Below are 27,262 nucleotides of genomic sequence, written 5' to 3'. Positions count from 1 at the left end.
TCTTCCCAGCACTGTCCTCCATCTATAAAGACAGCCAGTTCTGGATGGTCTTCAAGAAGCTATGATTTCTATGGTAAGCTGCTACAGTCCAGTCTGCAGCCAAATGCCAAGACAGTGTCTCTTCCTTGCTATGCCATGGAGCAGACATTTCCTCTTGCCTGCTCCCTGCCCGTGCCAAATCTCTTTGAACCTGCCCACAGCAATGGTGGTTACCTCATGAAGCAGCCTTGAGAAGCAGGGACTGTCCCAGCCCACAGCAGGCTTTTGGTAGACACGATCAGGAGCTCAGCTTTGCCCCCTGCCATTGGGAGCTGACTGCCCGTTAGTCCAACCTCAGCCTTGCCCCGTCCACATCCCCACCAAGGCTGTCCACCCTCCTCACCTGAGGAAGGGTGGAGCACTCACACCAGATACCCAGGAAACCCTCACCCCATCCCAGAACTGCCCCAGAGTGACATGGAGACACTCTAGGCCTTTGAGGGTTGGTGGACCTACCATGCCGGATGCCAGCTGTGGTGAGCAGCAGCAGAAGAGCAGGACCCACGTCCCCAGGGAACCCCATGGCCCCAGTGTGGAGCGGGGACGCGGCTGATGGATCCTCTTGAGCAGTGGGTGCGTCTCCTCGTGGGCACTGTCCCAAGCACTCCCTCCGCAGGAGCTTCTCCTTTCTGAGTTGACCACAAGTTAATTCCCTTTTTTTTTGTTTGTTTTTGAAATGGGACAGAAAAAAAAAAAGCCATGCTTTGAGACATCACTGGTGACATACCCCCTTGGTGGAGGTGGGGCCATGCACGCACCCCGCTGCAGGCACCTCCCCGCTCTTGGTGGCACAGACCCTGCCTCAGGGAGGGGCTCAGCCCCAGACTGCTCCCCAGGGCTGACAGGAGCCACAGCACCATGCCAGGGCTCAGGACAATCCCTGTCTGCCCTGGCTACTGTCACCCAAACCCCAAAGAACTGCTGCACACTTACTTGGAGACAAGAACCAGACTGAGACCCACCTTGGTGGCAGGGGAGTCTGTTTTACCTCAGCAGGACAAATTTTACCTCAGGCCCAGTAGCTCTTGCTGGGGGCCCACACAGGAACATGACCAACTCCCCACCAACAAGCCCACAAAGGTTATTCCTCTCAGGTGGGAAAAGGCCTGTGAAGATGACAAATTATTTTGCTTTAACCAAGAGCACGATCCCTGGTGCAGAGAGGGGTTTTGTGGCCACGCCGGCTCACCCTCAAGCCCTGTTCCAGCACCACAGAGGCAGTGTCGAGTCCAGCCAGCTGCAGGCTTGCCTTCACGGCCCTCCCCAGCAGGGAGACATGGTGAGGTTCAGCCTGCAGACCCTTCCCTGTCCCCAGCCAGACCCCTGCTCTCCTCTCCCAGTGCACCCAAGTCTGTGGCTCACAGCTCCTCAATCAGCACAAGGCAGCCACAGGTCTCAAGCAAGACCCTTCCTCCCCAGGAGCCCATCCCACTCAGACCTCCTGCCTTGCACGTGGGGAGGCTTTTCGAGGCTGTTTGCTAATTGACAACCTGGCAGGCATCTGGCAGCAGTAATTGTGCCCTTTGTTAACCCTCCTTGGATCGTGCCCCTTCCAGTTCAGGGGGTGATGGGAGGATTGAAGCAAAACAGCTTGCCCAGAGACACTCAAGTCAGCAAGATGTTAGCAGGCTGTCAGACATATGGTGCCCCTTGCTCTCTGTTCTATCTCTGGATAACCTCATGCTGCAGTAGAAGTTCAAGATAGTTCATGGCAGCTCTGGGGTGGGAAATTACGGCCACCACCTGAGAGCACTGGGAAGCACAGGGGAGGAAGGTCCTGCCAGGGGCCAGTCAGAGGGCTCTGTCTTAGCTGCACCCAGCTGCAGCCCTGGCAGCGGGGAGGTGACAGGGACACTGGCTGCAAAAATAGGCAGAAAGAGATGGGCTTTTCCAAAATGTCTGCATGAAGGTGACTGTTGAATCTGCAGCTGCAGTGCAAAGGTGCCAGGCAGAGGAGTGCCCCTCATGCCTCTGCAAACCAGAGGGGAATGGGCTTTTCCAAGGGGGCAATTAGAGAGGTATCAGCAAGACAAGGTCTTGGGGCCAAGAGATGAGAGCATGGCTTACTGTGCTGGAGATGACTAAGAGTCATGGGAACAGGGAGAGAGCTCTTGGTTTTGGCTAGAGAGATAGCTGGAGAGCATGAGGGAGCCCAGAGAGAAGGAAAGGCAGCTTTTGGCTGGAAAAGATTTCCTCTCAGCAGTTTTTCCTGGCAGGATGTGGGGAAGAAGAACATGAAGGAGAGGCAGCGTGGTGCACTGAGGGGCTTCTGCCCAGAGCTGGGGAGCTGTGAAGTGGTTGAGCCACAGGAGACATCTACCTGATTATTCTTTCCTCCTTTTGAACCAAATGGGGCTTTTAAAAGGATGTTTGTTTCCCCTCCTTCTTCTTTTTAAGTTTGGTTTTGTTTTTTTTTTCCAGGAACAAATGCCAGCACAGAGAGAACTGACTCACCAGTGTGACCAAGTATTAAACCAGACATGTTTAATACAGAGAAAGGAAACAAACTTTCAGCCTACCTTCTTTTTGAGGTGGCCCCTTGCAGTGGTCCATAGGCGACAAGTCACAGCCTGTGCACACAGGTCCCCAAGCTGGGCTGGGTGCGCCTGGGGATGCTCAGGGTAGTGGGACAAGGTGTCTGCTGGGGTTCCTCCCTCACTGGTGGCCATCTCTTCCTGCCTGCAGACTGTACCCCAAATCCTGCGGTTGCAAGAAGCAGCTCAGCCACAGGAGTGCTGCTGGGGTTCACGTGTCCATGTGTGGGGCAGGGGTGCTCTCAGAGGAGCTGCAGCCTTACTTTGAGTCACTTGAAGCCAAGGGACATCTGTGGAGGCCCTGATGGCCAGGAAGGCAGGCTGGGAGATGGTGCAAGATCGGCTCAGTGCCTGGCTGGCCTCAGGCTGGCTGTGGAGGAGAAAGCGGAGGTTGCTGTGGGCCCTGGTTGGGAGTGCTGGGAGCTCAGGGTGGTTTCCTGGGCTGGGAGCAGGGCTGGGCCATGCCAGCCCTGCAGGACCTGTGCACTGAGCACACTGACCATGGTGTCATTCCTGCCTGAACTGCCCTGTAGCAGTCTGGGGACACATGAGGAACACCCATGACCCAAGTGAGCTGCAAGGACCCAAACAGCTAAAACCCTTGGCTGCACCAGGCCACGTTTGTCTCTGCAGACTGCTGCAGCCTTGCTGGAGACAAGGTGACTTTTTTCCCCTGCTGATTCAGCTCATGGAGAAAAATATCCTGTCTGCCTGTCATGGCTGAGCTGTGCCAGGTGACTCAGAGCATATCTGGGGAGAATCAGCCTGAGCTGGTCAGGGACCCTGCAAACCTACTCCCTGACAAACTGAGCAAAGCCAGAAGCCCAGGAAGAGCCATGCCGGAGAGGGGATCTTTGCTGGGACTTGGGCCTGTCTCCTGCTGCAGCTGGTGCCTTGGGCTTTTGGGTACACAAAGGGTTTTCAGGAGCTGAGGCAGGCACCACTGCTGCCAGCAGGGACTTGCACTGGGGCTGCAGCATGCAGCCAGAAAACAGGGTCAAGACTGAGGTATTTCAACCTCAGTTCAAAACCTTCTCTTCACAGCAACCCCGGGCTTTCCAAGCATGTCTCTCAGAGCTGGCTGCAGAGCACTCTGCTCAGCAGCCTGGGGTCATTTTCAGGAGCAGTAGTTTCATTGGAGCCAGAGAGAGGAGAAAACTTTGGGCTGGACTGGGGAAAGTGAGGGAAGGAGGAGGAAAGCAGGGGGACATGTGAACCTGAGGAAGTGGTAGGGCGGGGAGCCAGTATTTTGGGGTTGTGTCTTTAAAAGGTATCAGTGAATTCCTCATCCCAGAAGGAGGGGAGGAGAACCCAGCTCTGAGGTGACCCTGTGCACTGCAGCGTGGCTCCTGCTGGTGCCCTGCCCCATTGCTACCCCCAGTCACTCCCGCCACCCTTAGCCATTAAACTATGAGGAAAAATCAACAGCTCTGTGGTGTCCCCACAGCTCCTTTAGCCCAACACTGTTCAGTCTGGCAGCTCCCATGTTCCTACCCTGATCTGAGCACAGACCAGGTGATGCCTCTAAGGAGCACGCCAAGCCCTTTGGGGCTGGTGGCCCAAATTGCTGGTCCTGGGGATACACATGGGAACTGTTCCCAGTGTCCTTTGCTCTACCCACCTCCTCCCAGTGCAACGCAACCCACGAGCGGCCCAGTTACCAGAGAGACTGGGCAGATCCTGCCCTGTTTTCCTTACCACGTCTCTGGGCTCTGCTGTTCCCTTGCTGTGCTTCTCTCTGCTTGGTTCCTAGCTTGGCTTTTACTAAGCATTGGGGTCATGCACAGCGTATTAACGTGCTTAGCCTTCACCCACGACATGGTTAAGCTGTTCTCCCAGCCCCATCTGAGTGTGACAGTGTGGCAGCAACCAAAACCAGGCAAACAAAGGAAGAGACGGAACTTTGCAAAAAGAAAAACACCTTTATTTTTAAACTCTTTCTTTAAAAATGTATTTGTAAAAGTTTACAGCATAAAAATAATATCTCATGGCTATAGATGTGACATAGTACAAACCTACAAATACATCTGTAAACCTAGGAAAAATGTTAACTCTTTGGTACCTTAGTCCAAACTCTGTTTTTAACTTTGCCCTCAGTATGTTTTCTGACAGTGTGGAGGCAGGTGCTGCTTCTGTTCAGAGATGCTGCAGAGTAACAGTGTAATGCCAGCAAGTCAGCACAGCAGGAGGGGAAGAGGGCAGAGGGCATGCTTCGGGCAAGTTTTGCAGTTCTGGTGCAATCCATGAAGGTGGAAAGGACAGGAATGATGGGACACTGCAGGCCTCCCAGCACGAGCTGGCTTCCCTGCCTCCTCCCACCCCTGCAAGAGCCATCTCTCCAGAGCGTTGCTGGAGCTATACTGGAGCAGTTCTTGCCAAAACTAGCTGGAACCATCTTAGCACGTCCCAGAGGCTTCAGCCCTCAGGGTGAAACATGTGGATTGTGCTGGGAGCACAGCAACCCATATGCAGGCCCACAAAATCTGATTTTTTGACAATACCTGGCCTACCCTGGGCAAGTCCTACAAACAACAAGGTGCCTCCACCTTTACAACCAGCCCCTGGCTGCTTAGCACCCAGGCAGGGCTGTGGTCTGCTGCGGAAAGGACCTGCGCATGTCCCAGGAGCTGCCGGCACCCAGTGAGGAGCTGCAGCTGCCCTGGCTGCTCTCGGTCTCTGTGACCACCTGGGGCAAGGGCTGCCAAAAGGCTGCCAAGGGCTGCCAAAGGGCAATCTTCGTGTTCTCCAAGTGGGAGCTCCCTGGGGCTGGCTTGGCAGCCCACTGCTCTCCTGTCTGCATGGGAGATGCTGTGGTTTGCACTGGCCACATCGATCCTGAGACCTGAGCTAAGCACTGAGCCTGCCAGAGCCTTTCCTTGCACCCCTGCCTTGGAGCATGGGGTTTGCCTCCTTAGCACATTAGCTGACATCTCATTTTAGAAAAAGCCCCCAAAAGGAGGTATCTGTGAAATCCCCTTCTTCACATCAGCCTGGCTTTACACATGCAGACCTTGGGCTTCCCCACAGCCAAAACCTAACCCACTGCCCAGTATCCTGTATCTGTGGTGCTGTCTCTCTCCCAGCCCCAAGCCCTGACTGGGAAGAAGGGGAAGAGCCGTTTCTCACTTCTGGCTGACTTCCTCCTGCCTGCACATCTACACTGCACTTCTGCCTCCTGTTCCTGTGGGACTCTGCTACAGTCCCCTTGGCAGGTGAACAGAGACAATTTAGTTACAAGTAAAGTCCGCTGTGCTCTAGATTTCTTAACACGACACAAACACTAAACGTGACACTCTCACTTAAAAAAATAATAACACGCTCAAACCAAGGAAGGACAAAAGGATTAAAACCTGCACACGCATCAGTCTGAGAAGCATCTTAAATGTGGAAAGAGACACCAGAGTGTCACATTAGTTTCCAGGATACACTTAGGTATGTATGAAATAGTGACTGGCAGTAGGATTATGCATATACTGGTGCTGATAACAATGTAACAGCTGTAGAATAAAATATAATCTACAAACAAAAGATCAATATTGCACTAGAGATGGGCCCAAGATGTGGCATGTGTCCCTTTGGGGAGGGAGCTTAGTTTGGGTCCACCTCTAAACACAGAAAAACACCCAAACAGAAATACTGATTATTGAAACTAAAAATCCGGAAGAACCGGTTCCCTTCTTAGTCTCACCGAAGAAATTATGGCTACAAAACTGATGGGCCCAGAACAGCCAATCATTTCTGCTGGCCCTCACCCACCGGTCCATGCAGGGACTGGAATGTCGGCAGCAGAGAGAGAGGGAGCGGGGGGCTGGAGCTGGGGGCTGCTATAAGCCTCTCTTGGAGGGGAGCTGCAGGGATGCTTACCAGAACACGTTGGCTTTGCCCAGCTGCCAGCCCGTCCCTGGCTGAGGAGATCTGCTCACTGCAGCGGGTGCACGTGCCCTCAAAAAATGGTGATGGGAAAAGTTGAGTAAGGATGGGGAGGTACCACAAAGTGCAAGACAATCACAAGGCCAAAGGCAGATATTTGGTCATACCTCTCTGGAGTGGAGAACAGTACCATTTTGCAAAGAGTATGGTGTACCTACTTTAAGAAGGAAGAGAGAGGTGGGGTTAGCACCCTGTCAACAGCCAGAACAGGTCTGGATGCAAAGAATAATTGCAACAAATCTACAAATGGGAGAAAATGCAATAGGTATCCCAGTGTAGCTAACGACCAACTAATAGGACAGGATACCTGAGTTTCCCCAGCAGGGAGAAGAAATAGATCTCCTCTTTCAGAACTGTGGAAACTATTTGATAGTGGGAAATTGGCAATTTAATTAGTAATTAATCTGTACAAAATGGAGTTTACTTTGTGAAGTAAATAAACAAATGTCCAAAGGAAGAGTGAGAAGGGATTAATTGAGGGGGAAATCTTTGGGCTGGATGGAAGTAGTAAAAGTAGCTCTCTAGGACTGCTCTTGATGCTAGAAGTATTTAATATTTTTATTAGTCAGTCCAGCCCAAATGTGCTGATGACCCAATGTCTGGAACAGCAGGGAGTATCTTAGAAATGCTGAAGAGGTAAAAAGACATAGGTGCTTGGATTGGTCAGACGATGACTCCAAACTACCAGTAAGTTGTGGCTGGGAAAAGGCCAACATTTTCCAAAGCTACACCAGGCAAGTCAAATCCAGTACAGACCAGAACTATTAATGCCCTATGCAAGGTCCAGATTTGACCTCACCTGGAGTACTGAGTACTTCTGGTCACCTTTGATAGAGGACAAATTAAAAATGGAGCTGGTGCAGGCAGGGGCTATTAGGCTGATCTGATGTGCCATTCTATGGGTTCAAGTTGCAATGACGTGGATCCTACCAAGCACCTTACATGGTACAAAAATAAAGTGGTCTGACCCCAAGGATCTCATTAATTACTGCTTCTCTGCAGGTAGGACCATTGTGTGAGCTGTGGCCACAGAAGATGGCTCCTTCGTTACAAGCAGGAGGAACAGAGCATGGAAAAACAGCTGTCATTCACAGTGTTTGCTATGGATGGTGGGGAATCTGACCGCATGGGCTGAAAATACACTCCACCAGCTGCCAATAAAAGTGCTGTTTCTTATGTTCACATTTTACGAAAGACATCAGCCCAAAACATTGACTCTTCTTCTATCTATGTAAATGGCAGCATTGCAACGATAGTCAACTTAAAACAGAAGCTGTATTGCTGAGGATTTCTGGCAGAAGTTCCATATTTTGAAAAAAGTAAAATCTCAGTGGCTCTGAGATGGCAGAAGCCCAGCAAGAGGCTGACTGAATTTCTGAGTTTTTAAACATGCCTGTGCATTTTTATAGGATGTACAGATATGTACATGAGTAGGGCAACAAAGGGGTTAATGGGAGTGGGGGGCATGCAGTGAACAGAGCTCTGTGCAAGGCAAAAAAACCCTGCTAGATTCTATGGTGTCAGACTTGTAGTTTTAGGGGTTCAGCTTTAATTTCTGCAGAGGTGGGGTTCAGTACTGATTTCAAAACCTGGTGTTCCTCCTGCTTTGAGTGTCCTCATTCCAGTGCCAGCAGAGAGCACAAGTCCCAGGCCTGCCTGTGAGAAGCAAGGGAGGAGGCAAGAAGCAGGAGGAATGTCTGTGCCCTTTTATTCTTTCCAGGAGAGAGGAATCCTCCCTGATTCCTCTTGCCTTGCTTGGTTCCCAATGACACTTCACTCACAGCCCTGGCAGGCTGCAAGGGGCTATGCCTGGCACCCAGAAAGTGGCAGGGGGTGAGAAACAGTTCAGCTGTGACCGAACAGCTTCCCAGCCTCTCTCCCTCTCTCTCTTTGAGATGTCCCTGTGTTGGTGTTCTGGCATCCTTATATCCCCATAGTCTTGCTATGACTCAGGAGGGACTGGTGAGACCTCTCATCCTGAGAAAGGGTGTTTGGGTGAAGAGTCTATCGAAAGGAAGCCCTTGCTTTCCAAAGATAAGGCATAAAGATATTGCAGGCTGGCAGGGTTATATGATTTCCCAGCAGATGAGCTGGTCTTAGTGGCAGTAGATTAATGAACAGCCATATTGCTTCCTTATACTGGCCCTGGCTAGTGGATTAATATATTTGTTCCCTTTAAATCTTCAGTGGAGAATAGTTAGCTTAGTGTCCACACAGACAACACGAACAACACGTGGACTGCCCTCTTTGCTACTACAGCAGAGTCATTGTGAGAGCATTTTGAGTTCCTGGCATGCCCTTGGGGCTCCTGGTGCCATGCTGGGCAAAAGAGGGTTCGAGATGTGACAGCCCCTCCAGGTGGTTGCAGAGCTGTGCCCCAGAACCACGGGTACCTGTAGTGCTTGTGATGCTCTATCCACCATAGAAGAGCTCTCAAGAAAGTAAAAAGGTGATTCAGCATCTCTGAGATGCTGGCTGGTCTCTCCAGGACTTGGCTGTGCTTGGACGAGAATTTACCCAATGTCCTCTTGATCTCCAGCAGCTGAAGGCTGGTGTTGCAAGCTTTTTACACCCAGAAATGGGCTCCGAGCAAATCATCTGTCTTGGTGGCATTTCACAGAACCACGGTGTGGCTGGTGCTGAAACCATCAGAGAAGTGCTGGTGCAGAGGAGATGAAACTCATTGTCATGGAGGGGGAAGAGGCTGGAGTAACATCTCGGCAATGCAGAAAGTGGTGTCTCTTGTGGAGATCCAGCCCACATCTTTCAGTTGAAAAGAAGATGTTGGTCTGTGAGACGTCTCCCTCCTGCAGTGGTTTGATCACTGAGGAGGATGTGGCGGTGATCTGGAAGGCTGCTGGCACTGAGCCACTCCTTTGTAAGGGGAAGGGGATGGCAACGGGGAAAAGTCTTTGATTCCCCACCTGATGATGGGAGATGGGAGGGAGGGAGGAATGCTGGGACAGGTAGGGATGCCCCAATGTACCAGCGCAAAGCATGGCTCTCTGCGATGTCTGGATCAGCCCCTCAGCTGTCCTCGCCATGGGGAGATGCAGAGTCAGCCCAGCTCTGACTACAGGAAGCTCTCCTCCACCTCTTGGTGTCCTGTGGTTGGCTCCTGGCAGCCTGGCTGTGGGTCGGATTCCTGCTCCCCGTCCTGCCGAAGGCCCAGAGGGCTGTCACAGGATATTGTAGACGATGTGTTGGCCTCGTTCAGCATAGAGCTGAAGAGAGACAAGAGGTAGAGAGAAATAAGTGCCTTGTCCCAAGTCTCCTGGGGAGAGGGGGTTCCCAAAATCCGAGAAGTTCGTCAATCTCCTGCCAGTCCCAGTCTATCTGAGTAGCTTTCCAAAGGGGGACAGACAACATTGGTTGGGTCTATTCAGCTCTCAAACACAACAAATAGTCAGATGGGCTCTGCAGACCACGCTCCCCAGTGTGCCCTACTCCTTGTCAGTGGGGTTGTTTGTTCCCAGCTGTGCTGGCTTGTGATGTGACACCCTATCTCAGCTCATATCCCAGCTCCTCTAGTTCATCTCCATCCCTGCAGGCTCATGCAAGGCCACAGCACCTAAGATGGGGATGACACTCCCCTCCTTCTCTCCTGGTAAACCTACCCCTGGTCCAACCCATAGCGAGCGTCCCCCAGCTCGAGACCCCCAGACTGGGGGCAGATTGGAGCAGTCAGTGGATGGGGCAACATTCAGAAGCAATGTTTTTACCTGGCCCGACTGGTGGAGGCCTCTTGAGGGAGATCACAGATTGCCTCAGGTTTGGGGTCGGGAAGAGGGATGATATAATCGTTCTCGCCCCCGTTCTGGTGCACGGCTGTGTAGAGGATGCTGCCGGTGGGGGAGCTGGGAGGGAACCTGGTGTTGTTCAGCCCAGGGACTGTGGGTCTTGTGCGGACAACAGCAGGGTGGTCACTCTTCATGAACTCTTCATCCACCTGCTGGTACCTCTGCTCCCGCATGGCAGGTTACCAAAGAAAAGGGAAGGTCTTGTGAGTGAGAAAATACACTTGCATTGTGTTTGCTTTCCCTGTCTGCTAGGCTTCTTCTGGAGGAGCTGGCATCTTCTAGCTGGGTTCAGCTACCCTGACTCCACCAATTTGCCTGCACAATGAATACCAAAAGATCAGGGGCATAACTCCACAGCTCCAAAATACCAAACAGTTGGAGGCAGGTTTCTCTGCTGCCCGTTCTGATTTCCACAGTCACTGAGATACGAGCTGCCTGTCTGGCAATGCCAGTTGTGTCAGCAATGACCCCAGGATGCCCAAACTACCTTCATTGGCTGTTCAAACATGCACAGCCTTAGTCACAGCAAAATCTTCTGGCACAGCAGCACTAAACACTGGTCTCCAAACCCTGATTGAGAGCCTTAACCAAAGCAGCATCCTCCACAGAGCACTGAACCTCCTCTGTCCCTCCAGCACAGGGACCTTTGCACATACCTTTCTGTAGCAGTCCACCAAGAGGTTTCCCATAAGCACCACCAGCTGTGAGAAGGATGGTCTGATTTCAAACTTCTCCTCCCAGCACTTCTGCATGATATCATAGCTAACAAGAGGGAAGAGAGAGCACTCTGGTGAGTTAGGGGTGAGGAAAACAGGCAGAAATGCTTCTGTAGCTTGTGTAGGACAGGCAAATGCATACGGACAGCACTTACATTTCATCAGAGGCATGGGTGGGTTTAGACATCCGATAGCCACGTTTGATGGCGTTGTAGAACTGCTCGTTCATAGGCAGTTCGGGGTATGGAGTCCCCCCTGGGTGTAAAGGGAGAGCAGGAAATCAGGCTGGTGGATTGCCTGCCACCCCCATGTCAACATGCATTTTACACCAAGGTTTCCTTTTTTCTTTACCTTTCCTGTTTCATTTAACTTCCAAATGGCAACGTCAGCATAGGAAAGGAGGAGACAGGGAATGAAGTGCTACTCTGATGCTGGTAAGGTTGGGACTTGGGGATTAGAAATAGATTTCTATTGTCTCAGTTTGGGAAGGGATCCTGCTAACATGCTATCAGACTTTGAACACCACCATGATCTCCAGGGCACTCACCTAGAGTGAATATCTCCCAAAGGAGAATCCCAAAGGACCACACATCGCTCAGGGTGGTGTAGAGGTTGTTGAAGATGCTCTCTGGAGCCATCCACTTAAGGGGCAAGAAGGTCTAAGAGAAAAAAAATAGAACAAGAAGAGTCAGCTGCACCTACAACGCTTGTTTCAACGGCTGAGAGCCTGACACCAAATTTATAAGCCGAGAAGGCCCTTCAGAGCTCCCTGTCAGCCCAACACATCCACTGACATCTGCTGTCAACCACTTCTTGGAGGGATCGGTTCCCTCTTTCCTTGTGCAGCATGAACCCAGCAGGTAGGAGGAAAGAGTGGGTATGCTACATGCACTTCCATGACTGTCTGCTGTGATGAGCTGTCATGGTGTGTGTTCTCTGTTGGCTGGTTCTTGGGGAGCCCATCAACTTGCCAAACATAACCACAGCACTCCTGAAGGGAGTCCAGGCCTATCTGGACTTTAGAAACCTGAGACCAGGCTGGAGAGGGCTGTGGAATGAAAAGAGCCAAGGGACACATACAGCTTTTTCCTGCTCTTACTCAGTGATACAGGAAAAGAAGCCTTACTTGACCAGCTTGCATGCAGCACTGGCTGTGCTGTTCCCAGGATTAGCTTGCACAATGAATACCAAAATAATCTCCAGGAAGGATTGCAAAGGGGCTCAATTTCATTTCCCATTTTGGAAGGAAAAGCACCTATGCCAAGGCTGGACTGGAAAACTCCAGCCCCTCTGCAGGCTAAGTGTCTGTCTGCCATCCCATGCAAATAGGAGAAAGCAGAAGAGAGGTTAACTAGTTGATAGATTAGATAAGGATTGGGGTTCAGGGGCCTGGCTCCACTTTCAGCTCCCCCAGCCTCAGTTTCTCCATCTGGGAATTGCATGGCCTGCTCTGCTTCAGGTTGCACATTCCCGAATGCCTCAGGGCTGGAATGGACACGCTGTTGTTGCAGTCATTGGGGAGTCATGGAGTCTGTGGAAGCCCTATTACAGCCTCTCATGCCTCGAAAGATTGGAGTAATCTTTCTGGAAAGTGGCTGCTTGCAAGAAAACACTTCCTTTTACCCTGTGGTCTACTGGTTAGAGCAGAAGTCTGTGAACCTCTTCCCAGCATGGGCAGTAACTCACTGCCTAACCTGGCACTCTTCCTGCCTGCAGCTCAGGACCAGACTCAGTGCCATGCAGGGAGGGGATGCAGCACTGCTGCCAATGAAGGGATGTATAGAGGACAATCCTTAGTTGTGCTGCTGCTGCCCAGGTTCTTCTGTAAGAGCCTGGAGATATGGGCATGCAATTCTGCTACTCCACAGTGTGCAGAGCACATCAGGTGCAGGATGGCTGGCCATCTCCTGGCAGTCCTGCCTTGTCACCACCCCTGGGCACAATGGTGGACAGGTGACTCAGAGGGAGCACATCTAAGGGGTGCCAGGCCCAGTGATGGGAGGAAGGGGCTTGAACAACTTGGTACTCACGCTGCCTTTGGAGATATAGTTGGAATCCCTCATGATGTCCCTCGCCAGGCCGAAGTCACAGATCTTCACCAGCTTCCCCTCACAGATGAGGACGTTCCTGGCAGCCAGGTCACGATGCACACACTGCAGGGGGGAGGCAGGGCACTGTCACTGCGAGGGGCCTCCAGACAGCCTGAGGAACCAGCCCAGCTCCAGCAATAGCCCATTTCTGGACAGCAGGAACAGGAGTCACCTCACATCATTTGAGGCACCTCCTCCACCTCTAGGGACAACTATGGCTCAAAGCCACCAGCAGGGCTACCACATTTTCACTGCTATCCCTAGGACAGCAACAGGCACACAGATCTGGCAAGGGCAATCTGAAAAACTCAGGAGAGAGAGGATTGCCAGGGCCCAAGCAAGCAAGGCGGCTGGTGGGCTGGCAAGGAGGGGATGTCTCCATCTGTTTGCACAATCCAGCAATCTGAATACATGAGAGTTACATCAGCCTACCTTGTGCCTCCTGGTTTGCCAGCATGTTGAATGCCTTCCATATGAACAGCCCCGAGGCTTGCTCAAGACCCTGCCAGATGCTACTAGAGAGCATGGTGATATTACGCCACTATAAAGCATGACAGTGAGAAGCTGCGGGAAGCTGGGAGCTCCTCTTCTGTGCTCCATGGGAGAGCACTGACTATGCACTTTTGATGATCAGGCTGCCTGGCTGCAGGCAGAGAGCCAGGAATTTCTCTCCGCACATCATTGATGCCATCTCTACCCTGCCTTTTACCCCATGTTTCACATGGACAAACAGTTTACCCCTGGGCTAAGGCAGACCTTAGGGAATCCCAGAGCCTGGTCCTCTGTGGTGGCTTAATTTCCACTGAACAGACACTTCTGATGAGGCCTGGGGGGCTCAGAGCATGTGGTGCAGCATGGGGGGTCCATGGACAGTAGCAGCTCTGCTGTGGAGTGCCTTGTGCCTTAGCGCAGGCAGGCTATCACCGGTGATCCTGGTAAATAGGGATGATTTAACACCACAGCTGTGCTGCACGTGGCTTAGGAGGAGCTCAGAGTCAGGGAATTTGAGGTCTGAAGTTCAATCTCAGCCAGGGTTAGCTGTCATGTGCAAATATAGTCATACTGATCCCCAGGGCTGTATTTGCAAAGAGAAGTGGTCAGCAGCTTTTCAATTGCATGGCCACGTCTCCCATGAGGTGGTTGGCATGGACACAGGGACAGTGAGCAGAGACTGACCAAAGGACACGGCAGAGCATTGCTGGCCTCCACTGCTTCAGGCACCATGGACCAGCTGGCATACGTACGTTTTTGGAAGCAAGGAACTCCATCCCATTGGCCACCTGGAAGCTGAAGCCCACCAAGTCCATGTAGCTGAGGAGCGGGGACTCGTTTATCAGTGTCACTCGGTCTGTTCTTTCAGGAGCTGGGGGGCAAGCAGAGGTTGATGTTGGGGTTACTCAGCACACTCGTGGGCTGCCCACCAGTGGAAGGACAAACAGGGGGCTGCTGTGCCTCCAGCAACAAAGAGACAGAGCCAGGAACTCCCATCACAAGGGCATCTGCCACCACTGCTGGACTCGTCCCAAAGGTAACCTTTGCAATATGGGCCATCCACCTCTGTAGGCAAAGACATCCAGCGCCCAAAGTGCAAGCGCCTCTCCCTCCCGCTGTGGCTGAGCTGTTACCTGACGGGGAATAGCTGTCCAGCTCGTACGGGGTGCCATAGTTAGAGGACTCGATGTCAGCATACTTGACTTCACCCTTCATGTCAGACATGGGCACATAATCCAGGGAGTCGTCCTTGCTCATGTCCATGTAGCCCCCGTCACTCTCAACAGACAAGGAGAGGTGACTGTGGGAAGAAGCAGAGAGGCTGTTAAGATCCAGAGGAGAGGAGGAGATGCAGGGGATGGGAGCAATGATCTGAGGTGTTGCAACACCTGAACTCAGCCCCAGCACTGAAATGTACCACAGCAGGGAAAGGAGCACCTCTCCCTTGAGTGAGCAACAACTACATCTGGGAAGCAGCATCTCGAGGCCTTCCATGTGCCAGTGCTGGGCAAGAGAAACCTGCTGTACAGCCAGAGCTGTGGAGCATGTCCCCACGGCCTTGCGAGGTTGCGCTTACTGCTTAGGAGGATCTCAGCTGCCATCAAGCAGAAAGCACAGGGGGCAGCTCTGCTGATGTCCTAAACTGCTCTATTTTACTATTGTTTTGGCATGCTGGAAGGAAATGCTGCTTTCTAACTTCCCGTGGGACTGTTTCTCTGTGCTGCTGTGCCTGCATCCCTTACAGCTGGCAACAGGACGAAGGACCGTTTCCCTTTCCTTGGAGCACCTCTTGTGCAACTGCACTCCTTCTAGCACAGTAGCAACGTGACCTACCCTGGAAATGCAACGCTGGAGTCTCCAAGGGTTAAGACATGCTGGGAAACCCTTCATCTCTGTATTCAGTGTGCAGCTGTGGTTATGCCAGTAAAGTTGACAATGCCAGGGAATATTTCCAACTGGCATGGAGCAGCCGGTGTGTGCACTAGCAAACTCAGCCTCCAGGACACACAGATTGCCTCTAACTCCCCGTCTGCCAGGAGCTGTTTGGAGGTGGCTGGTTGGCACATGGGTTGGCCTCATAATGTATCAGAGCGGCCAGCTGTGTCCCAGTGCTGGGCCAGCATTTATATTACTGGTCTGGAGGAAATGCAGATATCCTTCCTGGCAGTACCAGTCCCCGTCTTTGATGGGGGCTAGGATGGGGTAATGGCACACCAGAAAGGAGGAGAGCACTGCTTTTAGGTACCTCTGCACGTGGTCCTCCTTGGCGGTGTTCCCGTACACCTCTGCCTCTCGCCGTGCCTTCTCTCCGTAAGACTGCAGGAAGGTGTGCTTGTTGCGATGCAGGTAGTCCACCAGATCCCCATAGCGGCAGTACTCGGTGATTATGTAGATGGGCCCTGGGAGGAGACAGCATCCCTGTCAGCCCTGCCTCGGCCCCGCTTGCTCCCTGGGGCAACAAATTTTGTCCCGCAGGGACATTACCAGATTGCAGAGTGTCTAGGCAGGGCCAGAGGGAAAAGCCATCTTTCTGGTACTGAGCATTTTTGGAATTTGAAATTTGTGTGTGAGGAGGGAGGTGGGGGTTAACAGAAATACGCCCTCTGAGTTTCAGTCATGTTGGAAAGAAAGGCTCTCAGAGCCCCACAAGGCTTCCCTAGGGAAAGGGTGAATCGTTCTGAACCAGAAAACAGGAATTAACTCTCTCTGAGGATAGTTCTTCTCCTCAGCACAGCCCAGGGCAGCAGGGAGAGGAGAAAAGGCACCCAAGGTTCAGCTACCTCCTTTGGTGCAGGCCCCCAGCAAGTTGACGATGTTGAGGTGAGGTCCCAAGTGGCTCATGATCTTCAGCTCGGACATGAGGGCTTGCTTCTCACTGCTCCGGGCAGTGGCTGTTGGGGAGAGCCGGAGTGAACAGCAGGGTGAGGATGGGAGTGTGTGGGCACTGTTCAGCCTTGCAGCTTTGGGAGGGGGGAAAGGGACGGTGTGGGGGCAACTCACACTTGAGCATTTTAACCGCCACTTTCATGGAGGACTGCGAATGGCTCAGGCCATGAGCTGTTGCCTCCACCACACGTCCAAAGGCACCGGAGCCGAGAGTGCGTCCTGCAAAAAAACAGCAAGGAGACAAGGTTGGTGATGGTCCTTGAGAAGTGAAGCTCAAGAGGAAGCTTGGAATAGACAAGTCCATTGTCTGAAACCACACCAGCCTTGCTGCAGCCATCCCAGTGGGCATGGAGGTGGTTGGGAGCTATGATGTTTGGGGTTGGGGCTAGTTTCCATCTGGCTAGCAAGGGAAGGAGCTGCCAGCTGCAAGAAAGGATAGCCAGGAATAATCCAGTGCTTCATACTGAAGGGGGCAGCTGGCTTCCCACTGTGGTCCTAGATGGTCCCCCCTGCCCCAGGACCATCTCCAGGGATCTCTGTGCCTTTTCCAGACTGGTCTCTTTTGGAGAACCCAAGCACAAACCTCTCACCCCCAGACAGCCAGGACCCTAGGGATCCATCAGTGGGACCTGCACAGCCTTTACCTAACACCAGCTTGTCCCTGGGCACCTCCCAGCTGGAGTCGTAAGGGAGCTGCATAGGATCCACGTAGATGTACTCGTGTCCATCGGAGCTGACTGACTCGATCACCTTCCAGCGAATTTCATAACGAGGTTTCTGGAAAGCACAGCAAAGGGGAAAGAGATCTGAGAGCCCGAGGGTTGAGGAGAGCATCAGGGATGTGGATGGGCTTTGTCAGGGAGACTTTTGTCCCTGCAGCCATTGCCTCATTCCCTGTCTAGCTTGCAGATGCCAGGGGGATGCAGAGACTGATGGAGGCCCATGGAGCAACACCAGACCCGTGCCAGCAGGAGCTCACAGCTTTGCCCTTCCCAGCCACCCTGACATATGGGTACCATAGTGGCAGCCTGGGAATGATCTCCTCTTTTACCTTCTGCCACAGGACGATCAGGATGATCAGGGAGATGACAGTGAGGACCAGCAAGGCCAGGATGACAGAGATGATGACCACTTTGAATGGCAAGGCTGCAATGATAACAGGAATAGCAGTTAGTTAGACTCCTCCAACCCTGCAAGGCCTGGGTACCGAGGCAGCACAGAGGGATCCCTGCACCCTTCCCCTTTCCTCCCTTAGCCACCAATGCCCTCCTGCTACACATCTCCCCCCCTAAAACATCAACCCTGAGCTCTCCTCTGGGTGGGTGTAGTCCCTGTTCTCTCCTCCTGGGGAGACCTGCCTGGGACTTGCAGGGCTAGCACCCCAGGGATAACGGGGTGAGGGGCTGGTACAGCCTGCTGAAGGGCTTGCTGCCTTGGGAGAGGTCTCACCACGGGAGGATGTATGGAGACAGAGGGGCTGGTTTGCTTGGGGCAGAGCTTGGGGAACTGCTGGCAGCTCCCAGCCTGGATTTAGACCATCCTCATATTTGGGGATGTTCAGCACATGGATATTTGAGTCCGTGGCACCATCTAGTGACCCGTGGGCTAACAACAAGACAGGGGACCTGCTCAGGCACTGTCATTTGCCTCCCTGGAGGCATGACCCTGCCAGTGGTGAGAAGAGGATGTCCAATGCCAGGACACATGTGGGCTCCAGACTTCTTCTGGAGGAGCCTTTCCTGCTCAACCCGAAGGAGGCTTCATTTTGGGCAGAAATACCCAGGCTTCCTGCCTCTGAGGACTGCAGTCATCAGAGGACAGTCCTGGCTCCCAGCACCTCCAGGCTGGAGGCACGGAGAGAAAAGTCTAGCTCCCCACCACCAGCCCAACACCTCCCACAGTGCTCACCATGTGGGACCAGCGTGATGTCCTGGGAGTTGGTGCCCAGGAAGTTTTGCACGGTGCATCTCAGGAGCAGGGGCTCATCCACCCTGTGCAGCTGCAGGGCGCTCTTCACGCGGTACACCTGCAGCTCCGCGTGGTACGTGGCGTTGGTCTGCACACCGATCTCCTTGGACTCGTTCCCCAGCAGCGGGGTGGGCTGCCCCTTGGTGCTGCACCTGGCTCGGGGGAGGATAAAGGCACCTGAGAGGCAGTTGGGACCATGCGTCACCATGGGATACCCAGGTGTGTGGGCCAGCAGAATGTAACAAAATAATAGTCTATTATTCTAATAAATACAAGAGTCCAGCCATTCCCATAGGCTTCATCAACTCCACTTACCATTTGATGTCACTGCAAGTGGACCAGCTGATCTCTGGCTGGGGCATGCCTTCAGCAGAGCATGTTACGGTCTGCTCCCCACTGCTGGCACTGCTGTTCTCCTTGAGATCCACCACTTTGGCTGGCACTGAAACCAAGAGACAGTGATGGGAATTAAGTCTCCTTTCTGACTGCAGGATACAAGGGGAATGAGATTCCACTGTACCCCTAACAGGGCCTGGGAGCGAGGAGACAGTGAGGTAGGACTCATCACGTCAATCATGGTTTGTTTTTGGAAGCTAACAGCAAACAGAGAAAGGTTTGAGGGTGTTATAGAGGAGACCTGCCCCCATCTAGCTCTACTTGGAGAACACAGGCAAGCACAGGGAAAGTCCTGGACATCAGAGCTGTGCAACCATCTCTGCATCTGCTACCTTAGGCCAGGCATGAAGGCCACGCTGCTGGTGTCTGCACTGCCTCCCTGTCCCTCTTGCTCTGAGACCAAGTGCGAGATATTTCAAATTAGCAAGTTTCTTGCTTGAATGCTCTTCCTTTAACCAAAACCACTTTGGAGCTGTAGTCAGAGGAGTAAGGAGGTGAGAAGGCTGACCTCATTAATGTTTATAAATTTGTAAAGGGCGAGTGTCAGGAGGAAGGAGCCAGACTCTTCTCAGTGACAGCCAATGACAGGACAAGGGGCAATGGGAGCAAGCTGGAGCATTGGGGGGTCAATCTGAACATGAGGAAAAACTTTTTTACTGTAAGAGTTACAGAGCACTGAACAGGCTGCCCAGAGAGGTTGTGGAGTCTCCTTCTCTGGAGACATTCAAAACCTGCCTGGACGTGTTCCTGTGTGACTGCTCTGGTGATCCTGCTCTGGCAGGGGGGTTGGACTGGGTGATCTCGAGGTCCCTTCCAACTCACTCCTGATATTCTGTGAAGGGCTGCAGCCTGAGGGTCCTGCAGCAAAGGTAGGAGCCATCCCCTGAGACTGCCCCCATGCTCCTCAGCACAATGTCTGCATGCTCATCCTCACCATTTATCTGCAGATGGAAGGACAGCTCCTGTTCATCATCCTCATTGAAAGCCCGGATGGTGTAAAATCCTCCTTCTTCCTGCTTCACCCGCACCAGCACCAGAGCCGTCTGGTACCTGGAGGAGACACAGTCCCAGAGTGATGGGTGTGGGAAGGTACCTGGGGGCCAACAATGCTCAGAGACAACCAGCTCCCACCTGAGGCAGGCTTGAAATCCACTCACAGAAAGGCATTCAACCACCAGCCACGTCCAACCAGCAATTGGGAGGTTGCTCTGTGAATTATCCCTGCCCTGCACCCCAGTGAGGAATGATGGGCCCTCACCTGGTTTCTGACAGGTTCTTGCTGGTGATGGTGAATTCGCTGCTGCTCTCCATGGTCAACGTCTGGTTATTCTTCAGCCACACAATGCTGGGTAGCGGGTAGGCCTCCACCTCCACCTGGATGGTGCGGCTCCTGTGGACCTCAGCATACACAGTGCTGGGCAGGTGGGTGTGGAAGCGCACAAAGCCACGCTCTGAGAGGGGTTAGGAGAGATTGGGAGGTCAGAGAGAGAAACAGCCCGCCCATCAGCCCTTTGGGCAAACATGGATCTGGAACAAAACACTCTGAACACCCAGAAGTGGTGGAGCAACTCTAGATCCATCCCTCAAGAATTCAGGCTTGTGTCTGAAGGGAACCGGGGTGCAGAGCCACACTGGAGCAGAGGAGCTCATGGGGCAGGCAGCGTGCAGGGAAAAGGCTGTTATCTTGTGGAGATGGGGCAGGTTTCCTTGAATTACACCAAAGAAGGACAGATGCAGATGGGAGGTGAAAATATGACCTCACATTGCCTTGGCACTGCACAGTGCAGAAGAGCTCTTACACATACTCTAAAGTGTCCTGAAGGGTCACAAAAGCCATGGTGGGAGATTTGGGATGTTTTAAAGCCAAGAAGCAGGCAGGGGTGACATGGGGTGAAGGTTGGCTTTTTGCCATGGTCACTTAGAGCAGAGGAGAGGAGGGGAGAGCTGGAGGCTGTGCAGACAGATGAGAGTGTCATTCTGGGGCATCCGGCCTGGATGCCCATGTGGTTTGCTGGCTTTGGGTGCATGGGCAGCAACGCACCGATCACGCGGACCGTGATGTCTTTCCGGTCCGTCTTCTCATGGTAGCCCTCGGAGACATTGCAGATGTAGGTCCCGCTGTCCTCCAGCTCTGCGTTCTGGATGATGAGGATGGAGCGGATCTCATGGGTGGATCCGGGCAGGAAGTCGGTCACTGGCTCCACAGCCTTCCCGGCCTGCACAACGGGGACAGGAGATGTGGTCTGAGAAGTCAAAAGCATCCTCTGCTATTGGAGCTACAAAGCCAGGCTCACAGACAGGGAGGAGGAAGGGGTAGAGGACCCCAGCCTGGCTGCTACAGGGACAGGCAATGTGCACCCATCAGAGGCCACTGAGACAGCCTTAATCCAAGGATCTCCCCATCAAGCCTCCCTGAGTGGCAGCAGCAGCATCCCACAGCTTCTGCCATGGACTGAAGCTTCCTATGAAGCTTCACCTAGGATAATGCCGAGTGGTTGCTGTGGGACATCTGGGTGAAGGCTGGAGCTGCAGCACTCACTTGCTTGCGGGGATAATCCCAGTTGAAGTTGACCAGCTCATTGCCGCTCACAGTGCACATCAGCGTGACGTTTTCTCCCTGACGCACTATGGTCTGCACTGCACTGATGGAGACATTCACAGACGAGACTGTGGGAAGGGTGAAAGAAAGGAATGAATAATGGAGGAAGAGACGAGGGGGTACCCAGTCCTTTTATCCTGGGTGGACTGCTCCACTGGAAAGTCTCTTCCTGAAGGATGGAGCTGACCCTTTGCCAGAACCCATTCTCTAATGGAGACAGGACCAAATCCTGACACCAAATCAATATGAGGCATCACTAAGGAGGCAGGAGAAGAGGTTTTCTGTCCCCTGCCATTAGTCTGAGGAACATTCTCAGCAGGTGCACAGATATACTAAGACGATGGCAGCTCACCCTGGATCCTGTAGACGTAGAAGGTGTCTGAATCCACCTCCTGGTCATCCATGATTGTCCGGCAGAAATAGGTCTTATCCTCAAAGAAGCCTTTGAATCCTTGCTGTGGGTCATAAGCAGCTGGGATGGGATTCTCCACCTTTTTCTCATAGAGGGTGACCTGCATCTTAGGGTCGGTCACACGGCATGGGATGACAGCCTCTGTGTAGCCCGTGATGAAGATGAAGAGCTCTTCGGAGGTGATTGCAGGGAGGAAGACAAGGGAGGGATCTGTGGGAGAGAGGGAACACTCATTACAGAACACTGCTTGAAGCTCAACCAGGGCTGCTCCGCACTCCCCCAGGACTGCTCCAACACAGGACTCTGTCTCCAGACTGGTGGGATGCTTCTTCCCTTACTCCCCACGGCCAAGTAGAGCTGTCATGTCATGGGCTTGCCAAACCTCTCTTGGGAAGGTGAGAGAGGCCCAGACACTGCCATATAGCACCATTGTCCCCCCCTCCACTTGTCCCAACACACCACACATGGGCCTCTTCCATGACCTGGCATAGCAGAGACATACCACAGCCAGATGGCCTGCCATGAGGGCGACCCTGCAATGGGAGGAAGGATTTTGGGAGGCCAGGTGCTTGGAGAAAGAATAGTAATTCAAAGCCCTCTTTCTCCTGATCACTAAACCCCTTGGAAATGCAGAGACAAGGATGTGCTGTCCCCTACCTGGAACATAGATGTACAGGGCTTTGCTCTCTGCTGGCTCTGGAGCCTGGTCGGGGCTGTGGGTGCAGGTGTACTCCCCAGTGTGACGGCCAGTCACATTCCTGAGGGTGAGATTGCTGACGAAGACACCATCCCTGTGCTCCAGCGAGGCGGCGAGGGGCTGACCCTCCCGTTCCCAGACCAGCGCGGCGTCCCCATAGCACAAGAGAGAGAAGGTGCTGTGGAGGCTGAGGACAAGCTCAGTGTCTCCAGGTTCGATGTGCAGCCTGCTGCCCCCAGACGTGACCTCCAGCAGACCTGGGAGAGGAGGAAGATGAGACCGAATTGGATTCCTCTGAAATCCAAGGAGAAGCATGCAGGAGCTCAACCTCATGCCATTGCATGTGGTTTGTAGATGTCTGTAGACATGTTGTAATGCTGTTGCACCAGCTCAAGGAGAATTGTTGTTGAGGACAGGGCTGGAAATGTGGGTGACCTGGACCTCCCCAACATGCTTGCACCTTGAAGGGCTTGGAAAGGCCATGCCTTTAGCAGGCAGGGAGGAGAGGAGGAGAAGAGGCAGTTTCCTGCTCTGCTGGCTGCCTCTCTGTAGGAGCAGAGGGGACACAGACTGGGCTGGAACGTCAGTTTACAACAGAGTGACAAAGGAATGAAAGTAAAACCCTGCAGGAAATCCTATGGAAGTAATAGCACAGGCAAGGTCTTCCTGAACAGCTCCCTGTGTCTCTCCTGGCCTCCCAGCTTCATCCTTTGCCCAGATGTTCCAGTGGGACTGGGACATGTGCTCCCCTCCAGGGTGTCCCTACGGGTGGGCAGCGCAGCTGGGCACAGCCCCAGGGACTCTTCCACTCAGCTGTGCATTGCCATGAAGCAGGTGGGGAGTCTACATCCACCCCATCACAGGATTGGGTCAGCATGAGCTAATGTCTCCTAATGAGTCATTATGAGGGATGGATGTGCCTGGAACATGCCCTGCACCCCCATGTCCCCCATGCCATTGTTCCTTTCCTCCCTCTTGCTCTGGAATGAGCATCCCGGGGCAGCCTCCCTGCGCAGGGCCCAATACTGCACACACCTCCCCAGCACAGCACTCACCAGTGAGGATGAGGAGCCAGTGGGATGTCTTCAGAGAGGGGTGCAGCATGGTGGGCTCCACGGCTCAGTGGCCAAACCCTGCCAAGAGCAAAGCAGGATGAGTGCAGCATTGCCGGCAGAGAAGGCTCCCTTGGCCACCCCAGGCAGGGTCCATAAGCTCCCACTCAAATCCTGGTCTCCCTTCTCCACCTCAGAAACATCCCATCTTTTTCCAGTTTTCAGCCTTTCCCTCCCAGCAGGGTGGCTGGTTCCCCCTCACACATGAACTGCAGAAGGAGCTGTTTCTAAGGCATCTCCCACTGGTAAACAGGGGTTTTGCTGGAGGCTTCATCAGTTGTGTCAACTCTTGCTCATCTCTGCTCGAAATGCCGCTCCCTCCACTGCAGTGCCCTGCCTTTCTCCCTCCCTCTGCTCCACCGCTTGCCTTTTTTTCCCTTATTCTTTTGCTTCCTTCAGTCCCAGTGAGATAAAACTTGCTAGAAAACAGATCCCCCTGCAACCCTCCCACATTTTCTGCTCCTTCCAATGAAATAAAACAAGTCCAAAGAAACTCCACAAAAACATGAGTATCCTGTATTTTACTTTTATATACATATATAAATACACACACACACACATATATTAAGGGAATATTTAAGAGGGCTTTTTAGTTAAAAACCTCTTTTATCAACATTTCTCAAGAAACCTTTTCCACCAAGCGTTTTCAGCCCTCCCTGGTGCAAACTGAGACCCCAAAAGAGACGAGGCCAGTGCTCCCAAAGAGCAGTGGGGACTGTCCCCTGTGTGATGGGGTGACAGGTAACCCTTCTCATCGCACCCATAAGTATAGGGATGAGAATTTAGGAAAAGCAAAACGAAGAAGCTAACAAGGTGAAAAATAAGGGGAAAAAGCCTTCCTTTGTGCCTGGACAAAGTTGGGGGGAAATGAGTTCAGTAGTCCTGAACTTGGGGATGCTCTTGCATGGAGTTGAACTTCACAGCTCAGCTACACTGCAATCTGAAGCTTAACTTCACAGCTCAGCTACGCTGCAATCCAGAGCTGAGCTCCTGCCCTGCTGCAGGGCCACCTCCCCTGTCCCAGCACAAGAGGCAATTGAACCTGATCCCAAGGCAGACCCCGAGGAGGAGCCCCCGTGATGCTGGCCCAGCGCTCTGGGGAGCTGCTCCCCAGGCACAAGGAGAGCCAGTGGCAACCTGGTCTCACTGACCCAGCCCCAGCCACCGTCTCCAACTGAGCGGCTCTGCTGCCTCTTGGCCCTGGAGCGGCCTCCCGCTCTGCTTGATGCTAAGGAGGAAATGGTTTTTAAATGACGTGCGCTTGTCAGATGTTTTTATTATTCTCTTGCTTTGGCTCAGCAAAAGCCTGATCTACCAGCAAATCCTTCCAGGTCTCCAGCTTATTCAGCAGCTTCCCTCTCCCCCCTCTAGAAAACCCCTCCATGACTCCTTCCCTCTTCTGCGTTTGCCAGAGGGGATGAGAGTGCTTACAGGGAAGCTGGGGGTGGGGAGGATGAAAGGATGGAAGTGAAATTCAGGCTGTAAATGAATGTGACCTTGCTGCACCCACCCTCAGAGAGCACCAACCTGCAAGAGAGGAGGATGGACAACCTAATCTCGCTGCCCCCTGCCATGAGAACGGTTAGCTTTGTTTCCCAATTCTCCTTTAGAGAGGTGTGTGACTCATCCATTATACAAGGTTCAAGGTTGTAAGGACAACTGGGATCCTCTCCTTTCACCCCTCCCTGCCCACATACACAAACCAGGCTGTATTCCCCACCTTCCCTGTCAGCAGCAGGGATCTCCCCAAGCTCTTGGCCAGCTTTTAGCTGCCTGCCCAGCCTCGTGGCTGTCAGCTCAGTTGCAGGTGAGATTTGGCTGCTTCTGCCCACACAGATGTGTCCCTTGCTTTGCCCTGCTCTGCAAACCACTGCTTTGCTGGAGCTGGGGAGCGGAGACGGGTGCATGCTGGTGCTGGGCTACCATGGGTGTTGCTTCAGCGAGCAGTGAGAGCCCTGCAGCCTCCGCCTGCCGCCTCTGGCTGCCTCCTCTGTGTTCATAGCTGGTTTTAATAAATCTGCTGGCTTTGCAGAAAGGCATTTCTCTTGGAGATGCTTCCCAAGCCCAATGGGAGGGTGGCAATGTCTCGCAAAGAGTGGTGACCTCTCCCTTGTTTGTCTGCTTTGGCCGGGGCAAGAGGCACCCTTGGAGACACTGGGGTTGGGCCGTCCTGCTGGAGTGAGCAGAGCCTCGCTGGCAGAAGGACAAATCTTTCTCTCCCTGTCACGGGGCCATGTGTGCTTGCATATGTGGGTGCATCCAGGCATTCCACAAGAGACTTAAATGCACCCAGCTCACTGCCAACCTTGAGAGCACTTGTTTCCCTTCTCAATCTCAGCTTTTGTTCTCAGCAGGAGCAATAAGGCTCTTGAGTTAAGGCTCTGGCACCCTATGAGTGCCAGACAAGGAGGAGCTGAGGAGGGTGCAGTCCCACTCAATGATCCAAAAGCAGGCACCCAGACTTTATCCCACCCAGGGACCCAAACACAGGCACCCACATGATGCTCAGCAGCCTCGGGCTGTCTCCTCCTGGCCCCATGGGTGAGCAGGGTGCCACAGACCCCTCAGACTCCTACATTCTTCCCATGAACTAGGACCTGAGCATCTCCAAGCCATGGGTCTACTTGCCCCCACCCATCCTGGCACATGCCTGGAGGCCAGGGAGTTCCTGCTGCAATGCCACATCCTGCATCCTTCACTCAGCTCCGCTGCTGCCTCTCACCTTGCAGCTGCTGAGGTGAAGTCCCAGCTCCCCATCCCCACGTTATCCCTCTCACCGTCCTCTCTTCCCCATCAGCACGGGTACAGGCCTTCCCCTCTGTCCCTCTCCCTCACCGTGATGCGAGGGCAAGCTCTCCCTGGCTCGGCAGGGCAGGGAGTTTTTCTCTGGAGCTGCACTGTTTATTATTCTAAAAGAGGAATTTGGCTGGGAGAGGAGACAAGAGGTCAGGGGCGTGAAGGGAGGCCGGGCTGGCTGGGCCATGCAGCCCCACATCCACAGGCAGCCCCACACTCAGCACCACATGCCTGGGGGGTGGCTGTGCTCTCCAGGGGGCTCAAGTCTCTGGGGCCGTGCTGAGACTCTGTGGTGTGCGAGGACGGCTCCCTGCCAGCTCCCACGCCACGTCTGCTCGCCTCTGCGCCACCGCAAGGCCGAGAGCTGGGCACTGCGGGACTGTGAACGTCTCAGAGGGTTTTGAGTCCAAACAAGACACAGATACAGGCGACTGTCCCTGCCTGGTGACACAGCCACATTGTCTGTCCTTATCTCTCCCCTGTAATCACATCAGCCTGGCTGGCGCATGGAGGTGTTTTTTGGCTGCTCCTCCTCTGGATGCTGAGAGCCAAGCGGAATTTGCAGGCGAGACAAGGGAGGACTGAGCCAGCTCTGGGGCTGTTTGGTTTCCCAAGCCACTGCTGAAAGGAAAGCATCCCATAGCCAGGCACTGTGGGGGCTGGCAGGGCGCTTGCTGAAAGCCTGTTTGAGCATCTCTAGCCTTGTGCTAGATATACAAAGTGTGTTGCACTGTGGTGATGGGATAAACGGGGGCACCCAACGTCCCTGAGCAGCAGCAGCGCTGTGCAGGGCAC

The 27,262-nt window shown here is 53.3% G+C and overlaps 2 protein-coding genes across 2 annotated transcripts in view; both read right to left on the bottom strand.

Moving 5' to 3' along the window:
* Nucleotides 1–562, bottom strand: part of CSF1R (colony stimulating factor 1 receptor) — a 19,859-nt gene extending 19,297 nt beyond the window's left edge. Inside the window, exon 1 of the mRNA XM_010185075.1 lies at nt 496–562. Within this exon, the coding sequence (XP_010183377.1) occupies nt 496–562 (67 nt within the window). The remainder of the gene's footprint in view (nt 1–495) is intronic.
* Nucleotides 563–9,576: 9,014 nt separating this feature from the next.
* PDGFRB (platelet-derived growth factor receptor, beta polypeptide) lies at nt 9,577–23,663 on the bottom strand. The gene is made up of 22 exons (XM_010185073.1): nt 23,615–23,663; nt 22,520–22,816; nt 21,803–22,072; nt 21,391–21,518; nt 20,893–21,067; nt 20,110–20,302; nt 19,786–19,901; nt 18,771–18,897; nt 18,396–18,607; nt 17,539–17,633; nt 17,132–17,264; nt 16,602–16,706; nt 16,382–16,492; nt 15,847–16,000; nt 14,735–14,901; nt 14,354–14,472; nt 13,050–13,172; nt 11,567–11,678; nt 11,175–11,274; nt 10,960–11,065; nt 10,226–10,464; nt 9,577–9,727 (listed from the first exon to the last, which is right to left on the bottom strand). Exons 1-22 carry the CDS (start codon nt 23,661–23,663, stop codon nt 9,577–9,579), a joined length of 3,282 nt encoding a protein of 1,093 aa, XP_010183375.1.
* Between the last annotated feature and the right edge of the window lie 3,599 nt (nt 23,664–27,262).

The sequence above is a fragment of the Mesitornis unicolor genome, unplaced genomic scaffold, assembly GCF_000695765.1.
Source record: "Mesitornis unicolor isolate BGI_N332 unplaced genomic scaffold, ASM69576v1 scaffold10965, whole genome shotgun sequence".
In the NCBI taxonomy this organism is placed as follows: domain Eukaryota; kingdom Metazoa; phylum Chordata; class Aves; order Mesitornithiformes; family Mesitornithidae; genus Mesitornis; species Mesitornis unicolor.
This window is presented reverse-complemented; position numbering and strand designations above follow the sequence as displayed.